This window comes from Squalius cephalus, assembly GCF_949319135.1.
Source record: "Squalius cephalus genome assembly, chromosome: 11".
In the NCBI taxonomy this organism is placed as follows: domain Eukaryota; kingdom Metazoa; phylum Chordata; class Actinopteri; order Cypriniformes; family Leuciscidae; genus Squalius; species Squalius cephalus.
The window spans coordinates 4,201,708-4,217,262 of NC_137132.1; the positions used below are offsets into that span (position 1 = coordinate 4,201,708).

A 15,555-nucleotide genomic window follows, 5' to 3' on the forward strand; every position below is an offset into this window, starting at 1 on the left:
ATTGCATAGTGTACATGCGACTTATAGTTTCATTGTTTTGCAGTTATCTATTGTGTCCACCATATTTTCTCATGTACACACACCCAACTTGGAATATCAGATAAAGTTCAGAGTTCCCACTTGTATTTACGACTTTGTGGTGCCGTTCATGTGTGCACCATTAATTTTAGAAATGGATATTTAGTTTGTCACTGAACTGATATTAGCACAGATATTTCCATTGAATGAAACATCAAACAATAGAGTTAACCAGAGTTATAACCATCCAAACCTCACTTCTTCTCTTCAGCACGATTATAACCACACAATCTTCAAAAACACAAACTCAACACCAACATAACTGAACGTTAAACACTAACAGGTCTTTGTCTTTACTCATAAATATCACATAACCTCAACATTTAGTTCCTCAAGTATTTAATTAACCTGAATGAATTCTTTAAAAAAATAATCGGTTGAATGAATGATTCAATGACTCACTTCACTTGTTTCATTACTGATTGCATCAGCGTTTTTGAACGAATCTCTTGAATTAATGATTCAATGACAAATACATTTTTTAACAGTCACTTGTCGCCACCTACTGGTGTAACAATGTAATCGATGCAATCGTTATTTATTTATAAGTTACTTTCAAAAGATGATTTTCTTCACTTTGATCGCTACTGTAGACATCATTGTTTATGTACAAACTATAAACTTTAATACTTCTGAGATCTGAGATTTGAATATGTGTAACAGAAATAATGATACTGTGTGGTTGAACAACTGCGTTCTCTGGATCTGAATGTTCTGCTGTGATCTTATCAAAGGAGAATCATCGTTATTTAGGAATAAGATCACGTGGGTGTTTGAATCGAGATTGCGATCTTTTAACGATGAATCGTGCAGCTCTACCGTGCAGTTTCGGTTAATGCAACACACAAAAATGAGTTTAAGTGCACTGAACACAATAAAACTGAGTTGTGAATAAACGTTCAACAATTGTCATTTTTAGCTTTGATTAGGCAAACTGAACAAGGAGCAAACTTTTTTTTTTTTTCAGTGTAACGACGCACAAAGTAACACAAATATTGGGCAAAAAGTCGATTATTATTCTATTTGTATCAATATTTCTCAGTATTAAATGATACATATAGTCCAGATTTCTCTCAACAAAGAGTAACACATTTAATTCAATACCAAACAGTATAATTAAAAATAATTTCAATGTCATTAAAAATAAAATATTTCAACTAATATTTGTATATGGTATGTATTGATTGTGCATATTTTGAAACATTAGCAATATACGCAAAGGGGCGAACTCCTCACATGCATTCTTTCATTCGTCGCAATGCATTCTGGGATTGCATTATCCATGAAGAATACATGTAATGCTGCTTAATGTTTTGGCTAAAATAAGATATCTAATAAGGCATCATCATTTCGCAGCTAATCTTTTTTAACAGCCTATGATGCCTTAAAAAAATGATATCTGGGTTTTGTAACAGAGCTGATATGAGTGTGTGTGTATGTGTGTGTGTACCTTTAACAACCTAACACACACTAGCATCGCCATGGAAACTCTAGAGAAGAGCCAATACTGTCAAGAGTGCAAGACACACACACACACCAAGTGCTGAAAAAGAATTCACGGGGGCAGCAGCGTGTGACTGACAGCTGTCAATCAAACTCGGGACGGAATAGGACAGATCACAGCAGATCTGCTTAATCGCCAGGATCTAATGAATCTAATGTCACTGACAGTGGCTTCAGACACGAGAATCACACATAAAGGCCCATTACGAACCGCTCATAAACAGCGGCGTTATCGAAAGGGCATCTTATTACTGCCGCCCTCATGCCACAGAGAGTCCACCAATATACACACACTCACATTTAATGATGATGCATGGTCGCCCGTGGCGACGACCCTGATATTATTCATGGCCTTGTTGTCACGACGACAGTGCTGTCAATCACGCAACAGACTAGACTACAGTAGAGGCTCTTAAGAAATCTAATGCAACTGTGTTGCACTAGTTACTATGTTTACCTAAACGGTAACACTTTACAATAAGGTTCATTAGTTAACATTAGAGATTGTATTAACTAACATGAACTAATATTGAGCAATACAGCATTTATTAATAATTTATTAATCTCTAATTTATTTAATGTTAATAAATATACAGCTGTTCATTTTTTGTTCATGTTAGTTCACAGAGCATTAACTAATGTTAACAAATACAACTTTTGATTTTAATAACGTATTAGTAAATGTTGAAATTAATATGAACTAATATTAATAAATGCTGAAGAAGTGCAGTTCATTCTTAGTTCATGTTAACTCAGGTAGTGTAAAGTGTTACCAAATAAACAAACAAACACAATCATTGCTGCATTCACTGCAATATAGACGTGGCACAACACGCCCAGAGATGCTTCTAAACACACACACACACACACACACACACACACACACACTGATTCGCTCGTTGACTCCCTCTAAATGGGAGAAAAGAGCAACAATGTAGCAATCAATTAGCGCCAAGCACTTGGAGTGTTCCGCCGTCTCCATGGCGACCAGATTCCACTCCGTCGCCACAGTGAGTTTAAACACAAGATCCTTAACACAACCACACACACACGAGTGTGCCACCGTTAGACACATTATACCGTGGCTCCGCCATCATGACATGCACAATGAACAAATGCTAATAGAAAAGCGTGTTTTAACACACAACGACAGCTTAACGACATCAGAAACATGAACGCATCTCATGAGACCCTACTGAGTCACTTCAGTGCGACTCACATCCCTGAATCCACACTAGCTCTGCTACACACACACACACACACACAACAAACAAAAAATCAACATTTTGGTCACATGACTTCGTTGCATGTTTAATTTAGTGTTGTCCAATCATCAGAAACAAATATTAGAAAACTCAATCATATATATATATATACACAGTCGTGCTCAGAATTAATCATACCCCTGTTAAATATGATCAAAAATGGCTGTAAAAAATAAATCTGCATCGTGTTTTGGAGAATTTTTTTTATTTCATAATGTGATTTCCCCCCCACTTTCAATTCTTTTAGTTCAATGAAAGGTTATATTTTTGCCAATTTTTTTGAATGAGAGATCAAAAGGATAAACGATGCAGATTTATTTTTTACAGCCATTTTTGATCATATTTACCAGGGGTATGATTAATTCTGAGCACGACTGTATATATATTTGTGTTGCAATCTTAATACAATAAATAGTAAAAAAGTTTTGGCAGGTTGATCAAATAATCAGTCAAGAAGGAAGTCAAAAGGAAAGATTAAGTCACGTGCATTGCATTATGGGATATTGTATCCCACCTTGTGTGAGCTAGCATTACTCAACATATTATAATACCGCAAATAAGTGTGTCTAATGGGTATTTTAATAGAAACAGAGAATTGTACACTAGGCACAGTATGCATACTGCAAAAAAATAGTACAGTAGAATTACTTAGCCATACTGAACTGACGTCAGCTCAGTAATAACAACACTATAGTGTTAGTAGAGCTTTCTGTGAAGCTCCTTTGAAACGATCTGTATTGTATATAAATAAAGAAGACTTGACTAGTTTCCGAAACATCAGCACTGGTTCACCTTGATTGGCTTCCCATCAGGCGTGAGCACTTCCCCGGACAGCTCCATCATCTTCAGGGCCATGAGAGCGATCGGCTTGGCGTGACTGTCGATCTTCCTGTGCAAGCCGCCCGCCACGCAGTACGCATCACCTATCGTCTCGATCTGCAGAGAGAGAGCAGCTTTTACTGTACAAAACACACACACACATATATGTGACCCTGGACCACACAACCAGTCACATGGGTCAGTTTGTTGAAATTGAGATTTAAACATCATCTGAAAGCTGAGTAAATAAGCTTTCCATTGATGTGTGGTTTGTTATGATAGGACAATATTCGTCAAGATACAACTATTGTAAATCTGGAATCTGAGGGTGCAGAAAAATGGAAACATTGAGAAAATCTCCTTTAAAGTTGTTCATTTATGTTGGTGATTGTGCTGCATTCACTCACACAAATACATGTTTTATATATTTACGGTAGGAAATTTACTAAATATCTTCATGGAACATGATCTTTACTTAATATCCTCATGATTTTTGGCATAAAAGAACAATGTATAATTTTGACCCATACAATGTATTGTTGGCTATTGCCACAGATATACCCGTGCGACTCGAGACTGGTGACGTGATCCAGGGTCACATAAACCTGCAAGCAGTTCTCCAGATTAATGCCCTACACTGTAAAAATAAAAAATGATTGTTGGTTTAACTAAAAAAAGTAAGTTACCTGGTTGCCTTAAAATTTTTAGTTCATTGAAATATTTTTTTTTAGTTAATGCAATGAAGAAAATTGGTTTAATTAATAGAAACTCAAAATATTACGTTATCTGAACCACATTAATTATCTTGAGCCCTATTCGGACGGGACTAGTGTAACATGGAGAGGAGCGGTAAAGTAATAATCACCAGAGCTTCTCTGTGATTTTAGTCCCGTCCGAATGTCTCATCTCAGTGATGATCACGGACAATGTCAGGAAAGATTACGGCGACTTTTACCTTCAGTAAAAAGGTCTGGGAAAATGACCTCAGGTGATCCTGATCCCGTGCGAATAGACCCGCTGTAAATATGTACGTAAATATTTCCTGTTTAAAAGTAGTTTTCCGTGTTTTTTCAAGTATGGAGACGCTTGAAGAAGCATCAGTGGCGTTCTAGACACTGGGACGAGTCTGTGGCAAAACTCAAGTGTTTCACACACACACCATTCAGATCAGAGAGGAGATCGACAGCACTTGTTAGAGGAGAAACATCTTTTAGCGTTAGATAAGTGTCTATTACCAACACAATCCAGTCTGAAGTTCATTAATACATCGTTCCACCGGACATAACTGTTTTATATATATAAATATAGGTTATATGTGTTTGTGCACGTGATATCAGGAAGCAGCGTAATTAGGGTGACCAGACGTCCCAGAAAATTCGGGACAGTCCCGGAATCTAAGCTGTTGTCCCGAATCCTGAATCCGGCCCTAATTGTCCCGAAAATTATACTAAAGCAAAATCTTGAGTAGTTATTGTCTGATAAAATACAATTGTCATACAATTTTGCCCAGGGGTGTGTGTGTGTGTATGTATTTATTTATATATATGGGGGGTTTATCCTATTCAATAAACTTTATATATAAGTGAAATATATATATGCTTCTTTACGTCTTTACTCTATTGTATAAATAACCTAATATATAAAATACACTTCACCTTGTTTATGCAAGATATAATTTATTTCCTTTTGATTTTGGGGTTAAATGTGAGATGTGTCTTTGTGAGATTCACACTGTCAAGCTTACACACACACACACACACACACACACACACACACACACACACACACACACACACACACACACACGCACTTTAAATTTAAACATGTGGCAGACACTTTTATCCAAAGCGACTTACATTGCATTTCAAGGTACACATTTACATTTTTGTCAATTCTTGCTTTCCCTGACACACACACACACACACACACACACACACACACACACACACACGCTCAGATTCAGCCTCTTGACGTTCACAGGCGGCTGCTGTCAGATTATAAACGCTCTCTGATGAATAACACTTAACACAAAGCAGGTGATGGACACATGAATATTAATATTTCTCTCTTGAGACGGACTGATGCACAGCGGAGGAATCACAACAACAAGGTGAGAGCAAATGGCATTTGCATACAGGCTACAGAAACTGTGTGTATTTGTGTGGTTCAGAGCTGAAGTCAGCAGCACACACACACACACACACACACACACACACACACACACACACACACACACACACACACACACACACACACACACACACTTATATTTGCAGTAATGGATTGCCACCATTTATAATGCCAATTTATTGACATACACTCACTAAGTGCCTTTTCATTGAACACGTATCGGTGTTTTAAAGATCAGCTTGTTAAACTAAAGGCTTTTAAACTGTCATGACGGCCCAGAGCAGAACTTTGATGTAGTGGAGTATTACAAATCAAAACAATAAACAGTTTTACAATAAAAAATATTTTAATATTTGTTTTTAAATCAACATAAGTTAGAATAACAAACACTATTTTTGTCCACATCACGGCACTGACTATTAAACACTTAAAATAATGTCAGAGTGCAAAACTTTCAATGTTCCTCAAATAGGCTTTATGCAGTATGATATAGTTACTTGTTTTTGGAGACTAAATAAACAGCCTACTCAATTGTAAGGGTCAGAGAGAGGATGGAAAATAATCAACTGAAACTAAGGGCCCTATCTTGCACCCAGCGCAATTGACTTTGTACACCGACGCATGTATCATTCCTATTTTGCACCCGACGCACAGCGGACTTTTCCCTCCACAGACGCACGTCGGTAAATTAGGGAATGAACTTGCGCTCCCGGGGGCGGTTCAGTGAAAAGAGGAGGCGTGTTCCGGCGCAAACGTTCCCTGGTGCTATTTTGCAGTTTCAGAAAACAATTCCGCCACTGACCAGGAGAAACCTTGTCTAAAGTCAGTGGCGCATTGTGCATGTTATTCAGATGCTATTTTAAGGGCGCATGCTTGGCCATAATCAATGTAGCGTGTGCACAACGCACATACACTTTGCTTCTCTCATCTACACACAGACGCAGCAGTTTTCATTTTTGCAAATCATACATTATTACAGGGAAAAATATTAACACACAAGGGAAATCATTGTTGTGTCCATGAAGATGTGAAAAATAGGCATAAATCTAGCTTACACATTTACCCAAATTATCATACGCCTGTTTAACCGAAGCTAATCTGGGTGTGTTTCTCCATCCCCAATGTCACTTCTCTGTGTTTTACGGCCCTGACGAGAACGTCGGTCTCCTCGGCTGTGAACCGCTCCTGGCAAATCCGCCGTTATAATAGGAATCCTCTTTAGAACAAGCGCACCTGCTCTTAAAGGGAATGTGAGATGACGCTCTGATTGGTTTATTTCACGTTACGCCCAAACCACACCTATGAATAATGAAGCGACTTCAGACCAACCCATTTTAGATTTGCGTCGGGCGCAAGAGTCATTTATCCCGCCGGTATAATAACAACAGCGCCCAAGACACGCCCACAAAGTTACTTGCGTTTCGCGCTTGATACTTGCGTTTCAGATCGTTAAAATAGGGGCCTAAATGTGTAAAGTTTTCATGACAATGTTTGAAAGTTTAAGGTCATACATAAAGGATAAAGGTTGCTAGGGGGTTTCTATGCGATTGCTAGGGTGGATGCAGGATGGTTGCTAGGGAGTTTAGAGTAGTTGCTAGGTTTTCTGGATGGTTGCTAGGGCATTGTTAGGATGTTGCGGATGGATGGATGGATGGGTGGATAGATAGAAAGAACAATAGATAGAACAATAGAACAAAAGATAGATAGATAGATAGATGGATGATAGACATATAGATAGATAGATAGATAGATAGATAGATAAATAGATAGATGATAGACAGATAGATAGATAGATAGATAGATAGATAGATAGATAGATAGATAGATAGATAGATAGATAGATAGATAGATAGATAGATAGATAGATAGATGGATGATAGACATAGATAGTTAGATAGATGGATAGATGGATAGATGGATAGATAGATAGATAGATAGATAGATAGATAGATAGATAGATAATACTAATAATGGATGGATGGATAGATAATAATAATAATGGATGTATAAACAGATGTGCAGTATCTCTGTGTGTGTGTGTGTGTGTGTGTGTGTGTGTGTGTGTGTGTGTGTGTGTGTGTGTGTGTGTGTGTGTGTGTGTGTGTGTGTGTGTTTACCTTGTAGACGTCCAGTATCCCGCACTGGTAGTCGAAGCGTGTGTAGAGCTCGTTCAGCATGCTGATGACCTGCATCGGCGTACACTGCGCACACACTGCGGTGAAGCCCACGATGTCCGAGAACAGCATCGTCACGTCATCAAACTTCTTGGCCTGAACCGGGAGTCCCTGCCACAGTCTCTGAGCCACGTCTCCCGGGAAAATAGAGTACAGCAAGTCCACGGTCCTGCGCTTCTCCTCCTCTAGAGCCTGGTGTGTTTTCTCCAGCGTGGCTTTCAGTTTATCCATCCGCTTCTTCAGTCCATCCTGAGCTTTCGCCTGTTCGCCAACCTACACAAGTCATCAGATATTCATTTCCAGTGTTGTGTGTAACTCATTACAAGTAACTTGAGGTATGTAATCAGATTACTTTTTTAAGTAACTAGTAAAGTAACGCATTTCTTTTTCAATTTTACAACAAAATCCTGAGCTCTCTCCTGTTCGTCATCAGATATTCATTTCCAGTGTTGTGTGTAACTCATTACAAGTAACTTGAGGTACAAAATCAGATTACATTTTCAAGTAACTAGTAAAGTAACGCATTTCTTTTTCAATTTACAACAAAATCCTGAGCTTTCTCCTGTTCGCCAACCTACACAAGTCATCAGATATTCATTTCCAGTGTTGTGTGTAACTCATTACAAGTAACTTGAGGTATGTAATCAGATTACTTTTTCAAGTAACTAGTAAAGTAACGCATTACTTTTTCAACTTACAACAAAATATCCAAGTTACTTTTTCAAATAAGTAACGCAAGTTACTTTTTCACATTTATTGACTGACAGTCAATAAATGTGAAATTTATTGTAAATAAATTTATTGACTGTCCTTGTGTTGAGAGAAATAAAGTGAGGATGTGTGTGTGTGTAAACATGATGGTTATTTTAGTTCTAGACTAAATGTGAACATGCATTTACTCATCTCACTTGCACGAAAACATTCATTATTCTTTAAAATGAATAAAAAGAATGCTCAGTACTCAAAACATTTATAATTAACTATATTAAAATACAAAAATATACTTTATGTATTTAATCTCACTTTATTAACCAATGTCTTTGCTGCTGATCTTCAGTGATCTAATTTAACCATACTAATGAGCAAAAATTACTTTAGATTAGATTTAGAAATAAGAGTGTTGAACTTCCTTTATTTGAGTGGCGCCCTCTACTGTACAGGAGTAAATATGCATTTCCTTCAGCCTGAGGCTTATTCATTTCACTTTTGGTGTGAAAGGGTCTTAACATTTGCCAAATATATATATATATTTTTTGTTGTTATTAAAAAAAAAACAAGCAAGCCTAGCCCAGGTGAGAAAAAGTAATGCAAAAGTAATGTAACGCATTACTTTTCATAAAAAGTAACTAAATAACGCAATTAGTTACTTTTTTTGGGAGTAACGCAATATTGTAATGCATTACTTTTAAAAGTAACTTTCCCAAACACTGTTCATTTCATATCTATTTCAATTTTAGTTTTAGTAAACAATAACAACAATGACATCCAGAACTGGAACAATCGTGATTATAATAAGTGACGGAAGTGATATAGTGACCTGAAGCCAAAACAACGGCAATATAAATATATATTATGAAAGGCACATACATTCAATAAATACTTACATTTATTAATAATAATGATCACATTTCTTCCATCAAGTAGCATAATTCATTAGCCTAACTGTACACTCTAAAAAATGCTGGGTTGTTTCAAATATGGACAAACCCAGCTGTTGGGTTAAATTTTTTAATTACAATTTGTAACCCAACGGTTGGGTTTGTCTATATTTAACCCAAATTTGGGTTAAAACAACGCTGCATTTTTTAGAGTGATGTTTACGGCTCATACATTGAAAGCCTAACGATGTCGTTTGACACACCCACCAGAATGACATCACGTGTGGCGTCATGAATAGGGATGTCAGACAGATGTAAGCCCCGCCCCATGAGCTCCTCCAGCCTATCAACACGCGGCGAGCCCAGGAACATGATGGAGTTTGATTCAGGGAGGTGAAGCATCTGACCTTTGAGCTCCATCACCTGAAAGAGAGAGACACACACATATAAGCAAAGTAAAGTAAAGTGCTGAAATGGAAAAGCAAATATGCATATCATATTACAAATTCAATTTATTTGCAGAGAATTAATATTAATGCAATAAGCTCGATGAGTTGGTGTTGCTATGAAGACACACTCGCATGAATATGTTTACATGGTTGTCAAGAAAAACAACAAAGCATATCGGATTTTAGTGCTGTATATTTCACATCTGAGACACACACACACACACTCTCTCTCTCTCTCTCTCTCTCTCTTTCTCTCTCACTGGATCTCATCACATCACTCGAAGAGAGAGAGAGAGAGAGAGAGAGAGAGAGAGAGAGAGAGAGAGAGGCTGTTCTTTTATTAGGATTCGGTTGCTATGGTGGAATTCTTTAACAACTATTCAATGTTCTTTGCATGTTTTATGAGAAGATATCTAGAATATGCAATGAATCTGCATTTGTTAGGAGAATGCACCTCTAATTCGTCTGCATGCAGCGCTGAAATGTTATTTCAGTGTGTAACTCATGCTGTACAATTTGTGAATGTTTCCTCAGATCATGAGTCTTGGTAATTTATTCGATTTTTTGATTTTGTAAGTAAAACAAAGATTATTGAAGTTTTACAATAAAACTCTATTTTAGTCTTACTACTTCAAAACTTCGAGTTTAATTCAATGTGTTACTTAACACAACTCTAAAAAAGTGTTTGTTTGTGTGTGCGTGTGTGTGTGTGTGTGTGTGTGTGTGTGTGTGGATATGAACACTTGAAACCTGACAGCAAAACTGCACGGTATTCAAGTATGTGTGCATCTGCTGGATTAAGGACACAGTCCTGTTATCGCCATAGAAACAGGAAGTTTCAGAGTTATGAGTTGAAGTACAGAAATGTACACACACACAGAGACACACACACACACACACACGGCCCAGTCTTGCAGCATACTGCATTATTTAAGCAGAACTCCCCAACTCTGCATAATAAATTTACGCAGCCGGGACTGAGGCGAGGAAACACACACACACACACACACACACACACACACACACACACACACACACACACACACACACACACACACACACACACGCATTTTCGTAAACATAATCACAGTTCTTCATAATTAACTTTCTTTTGACATCTCAAATTCTCTTTTGTTTCTATCGGAGCATTTGAAAAAGCAGACGGTGTGTGAAAACGATATATTTGTCCTGTTATGTAAGCGGCTGTGGACTGTGATGCTCAGGGTCACCGTACAGTCACACAGGGACACGTTCAGCGTTTGTGGTTTTTTCACCTGTTTTATGGACCAACAGGTGAAAATGGTGTGTCTGATAATTTAGTTCTAGTTTCAGATTGATATGCTTTTATTAAAAAGATATTGAGTTAACACACTGAACACCATAACACACTTAACACTGCAGTCCTTACTAACCCCCGTACTGAACATAACCCACACTCAAAGTAAATAATAGCCCCTGTACTAAACATAACCCACATTCAGAGTAAATAATAACCACCGTACTAAACATAACCCACATTCAGAGTAAATAATAACCCCTGTACTAAACATAACCCACACTCAGAGTAAATAATAACCCCTGTACTAAACATAACCCACACTCAGAGTAAATAATAACCCCTGTACTAAACATAACCCACATTCAGAGTAAATAATAACCCCCGTACTAAACATAACTCACACTCAGAGTAAATAATAACCCCCGTACTAAACATAACCCACACTCAGAGTAAATAATAACCCCTGTACTAAACATAACCCACACTCAGAGTAAATAATAACCCCTGTACTAAACATAACCCACACTCAGAGTAAATAATAACCCCTGTACTAAACATAACCCACATTCAGAGTAAATAATAACCCCCGTACTAAACATAACCCACACTCAGAGTAAATAATAACCCCGTACTAAACATAACCCACACTCAGAGTAAATAATAACCCCGTACTAAACATAACCCACATTCAGAGTAAATAATAACCCCCGTACTAAACATAACTCACACTCAGAGTAAATAATAACCCCCGTACTAAACATAACCCACACTCAGAGTAAATAATAACCCCTGTACTAAACATAACCCACACTCAGAGTAAATAATAACCCCGTACTAAACATAACCCACATTCAGAGTAAATAATAACCCCGTACTAAACATAACCCACATTCAGAGTAAATAATAACCCCGTACTAAACATAACCCACATTCAGAGTAAATAATAACCTCGTACTAAACATAACCCACATTCAGAGTAAATAATAACCCCTTACTAAACATAACCCATACTCAGAGTAAATAATAACCCCTGTACTAAACATAACCCACACTCAGAGTAAATAATAACCCTTGAACTAAACATAACCCACACTCAGAGTAAATAATAACCCTGTATTAAACATAACCCACATTCAGAGTAAATAATAACCCCGTACTAAACATAACCCACACTCAGAGTAAATAACCCCCGTACTAAACATAACCCACACTCAGAGTAAATAATAATCCCCGTACTAAACATAACCCACACTCAGAGTAAATAATAACCCTGTATTAAACATAACCCACACTCAGAGTAAATAATAACCCCGTACTAAACATAACCCACACTCAGAGTAAATAATAACCCCTGTACTAAACATAACCCACACTCAGAGTAAATAATAACCCTTGTACTAAACATAACCCACACTCAGAGTAAATAATAACCCCTGTACTAAACATAACCCACACTCAGAGTAAATAATAACCCCTGTACTAAACATAACCCACACTCAGAGTAAATAATAACACCATACTAAACATAACCCACTCTCAGAGTAAATAATAACCCCTGTACTAAACATAACCCACACTCAGAGTAAATAATAACCCTTGTACTAAACATAACCCACACTCAGAGTAAATAATAACCCCATACTAAACATAACCCACATTCAGAGTAAATAATAACCCCGTACTAAACATAACCCACACTCAGAGTAAATAATAACCCCGTACTAAACATAACCCACACTCAGAGTAAATAATAACCCCTGTACTAAACATAACCCACACTCAGAGTAAATAATAACCCTTGTACTAAACATAACCCACACTCAGAGTAAATAATAACCCCTGTACTAAACATAACCCACACTCAGAGTAAATAATAACCCCTGTACTAAACATAACCCACACTCAGAGTAAATAATAACCCTTGTACTAAACATAACCCACACTCAGAGTAAATAATAACCCCATACTAAACATAACCCACATTCAGAGTAAATAATAACCCCGTACTAAACATAACCCACATTCAGAGTAAATAATAACCCCATACTAAACATAACCCACACTCAGAGTAAATAATAACCCCGTACTAAACATAACCCACATTCAGAGTAAATAATAACCCCGTACTAAACATAACCCACATTCAGAGTAAATAATAACCCCGTACTAAACATAACCCACATTCAGAGTAAATAATAACCCCTGTACTAAACATAACCCACACTCAGAGTAAATAATAACCCTTGTACTAAACATAACCCACACTCAGAGTAAATAATAACCCCTGTACTAAACATAACCCACATTCAGAGAAAATAATAACCCCGTACTAAACATAACCCACACTCAGAGTAAATAATAACCCCTGTACTAAACATAACCCACATTCAGAGAAAATAATAACCCCTGTACTAAACATAACCCACACTCAGAGTAAATAATAACCCCGTACTAAACATAACCCACATTCAGAGTAAATAATAACCCCATACTAAACATAACCCACATTCAGAGTAAATAATAACCCCGTACTAAACATAACCCACATTCAGAGTAAATAATAACCCCATACTAAACATAACCCACACTCAGAGTAAATAATAACCCCGTACTAAACATAACCCACATTCAGAGTAAATAATAACCCCGTACTAAACATAACCCACATTCAGAGTAAATAATAACCCCGTACTAAACATAACCCACATTCAGAGTAAATAATAACCCCTGTACTAAACATAACCCACACTCAGAGTAAATAATAACCCTTGTACTAAACATAACCCACACTCAGAGTAAATAATAACCCCTGTACTAAACATAACCCACACTCAGAGTAAATAATAACCCTTGTACTAAACATAACCCACATTCAGAGAAAATAATAACCCCTGTACTAAACATAACCCACACTCAGAGTAAATAATAACCCCGTACTAAACATAACCCACATTCAGAGTAAATAATAACCCCGTACTAAACATAACCCACATTCAGAGTAAATAATAACCCCGTACTAAACATAACCCACATTCAGAGTAAATAACAACCCCGTACTAAACATAACCCACACTCAGAGTAAATAATAACCCCGTACAAAACATAACCCACACTCAGAGTAAATAATAACCCCGTACTAAACATAACCCACACTCAGAGTAAATAATAACCCCGTACTAAACATAACCCACACTCAGAGTAAATAATAACCCCGTACTAAACATAACCCACAGTCAGAGTAAATAATAACCCCGTACTAAACATAACTCACACTCAGAGTAAATAATAACCCCGTACTAAACATAACCCACACTCAGAGTAAATAATAACCCCCGTACTAAACATAACCCACACTCAGAGTAAATAATAACCCCCGTACTAAACAGAACCCACACTCAGAGTAAATAATAACCCCGTACTAAACATAACTCACACTCAGAGTAAATAATAACCCGTACAAAACATAACCCACACTCAGAGTAAATAAAAAGTTAAACGTTTTTGAAATGTTCAGTGCATGTGTGTGTGTGTGAGGTAAAAGGACACGAGCTCTTGAAGCTCCGCCCCCTGTGCCGGGAGCAGCAGCTCATTTGCATTTAAAGGGACAGACACAAAAACGGTGTGTTTTTGCTCACCCTCAAAAAGTGACAATTTTAACATGCTATATAAAAATATCTGTGGGGTATTTTGAGCTAAAACTTCACATACACACTCTGGGGACATATTTTACATCTTGTGAAAAGGGCATTACACCACCTCTTTAACTGCTTGAATAGTAGTTGTGTTGACTTTAGTGAATGAGGCACAATCTACGTAACTGTAATTTACATGGAAAGGAGGACTTTAATTATGTATGACTCAGCAACTGATTAAGCTGAAATGTGGTTTGTGAACAAGGTGGAGATTTTTTACACTGAAACCAGTTCACCCCACAGAGTTACAAAACCATTACACCACAAATACTGAAAATCTAAACCAGCATCTGCCAAACCTTGCCTCCTGCGTTGAGAGGGTTTCAGCACAGCAGAATCCTGCAGGAACAATCCTGGCGAGAGTTCAAGCTTCACTGCAGTGGAACCGTTTATAGAACCATGCAATAAATATATAATCGGCCATGAGACACAGACATATGCTTCCTCTGGCTTCAACACACACACACGGAAACACAGATTTCCATAACAAACGGTTCAGGATCAATCACTCTACATATCATTGTCAGACAGATCTCAAGATGTGCAAACCAGCAGAATATAAGCAGAA

The 15,555-nt window shown here is 37.3% G+C and overlaps 1 protein-coding gene across 2 annotated transcripts in view; it reads right to left on the reverse strand.

Annotated features, from left to right (window-relative positions):
- gucy1a2 (guanylate cyclase 1, soluble, alpha 2) overlaps positions 1 to 15,555 on the reverse strand; it is a 36,496-nt gene that overhangs the window by 5,382 nt on the left and 15,559 nt on the right. For both annotated transcript variants that reach the window (XM_079886604.1, XM_079886605.1), the window contains exons 5-7: positions 9,835 to 9,990; positions 7,913 to 8,242; positions 3,639 to 3,782 (exon numbers count right to left, since the gene is read on the reverse strand). In XM_079886604.1, coding sequence (XP_079742730.1) covers positions 3,639 to 3,782; positions 7,913 to 8,242; positions 9,835 to 9,990 — 630 coding nt within the window. The remainder of the gene's footprint in view (positions 1 to 3,638; positions 3,783 to 7,912; positions 8,243 to 9,834; positions 9,991 to 15,555) is intronic.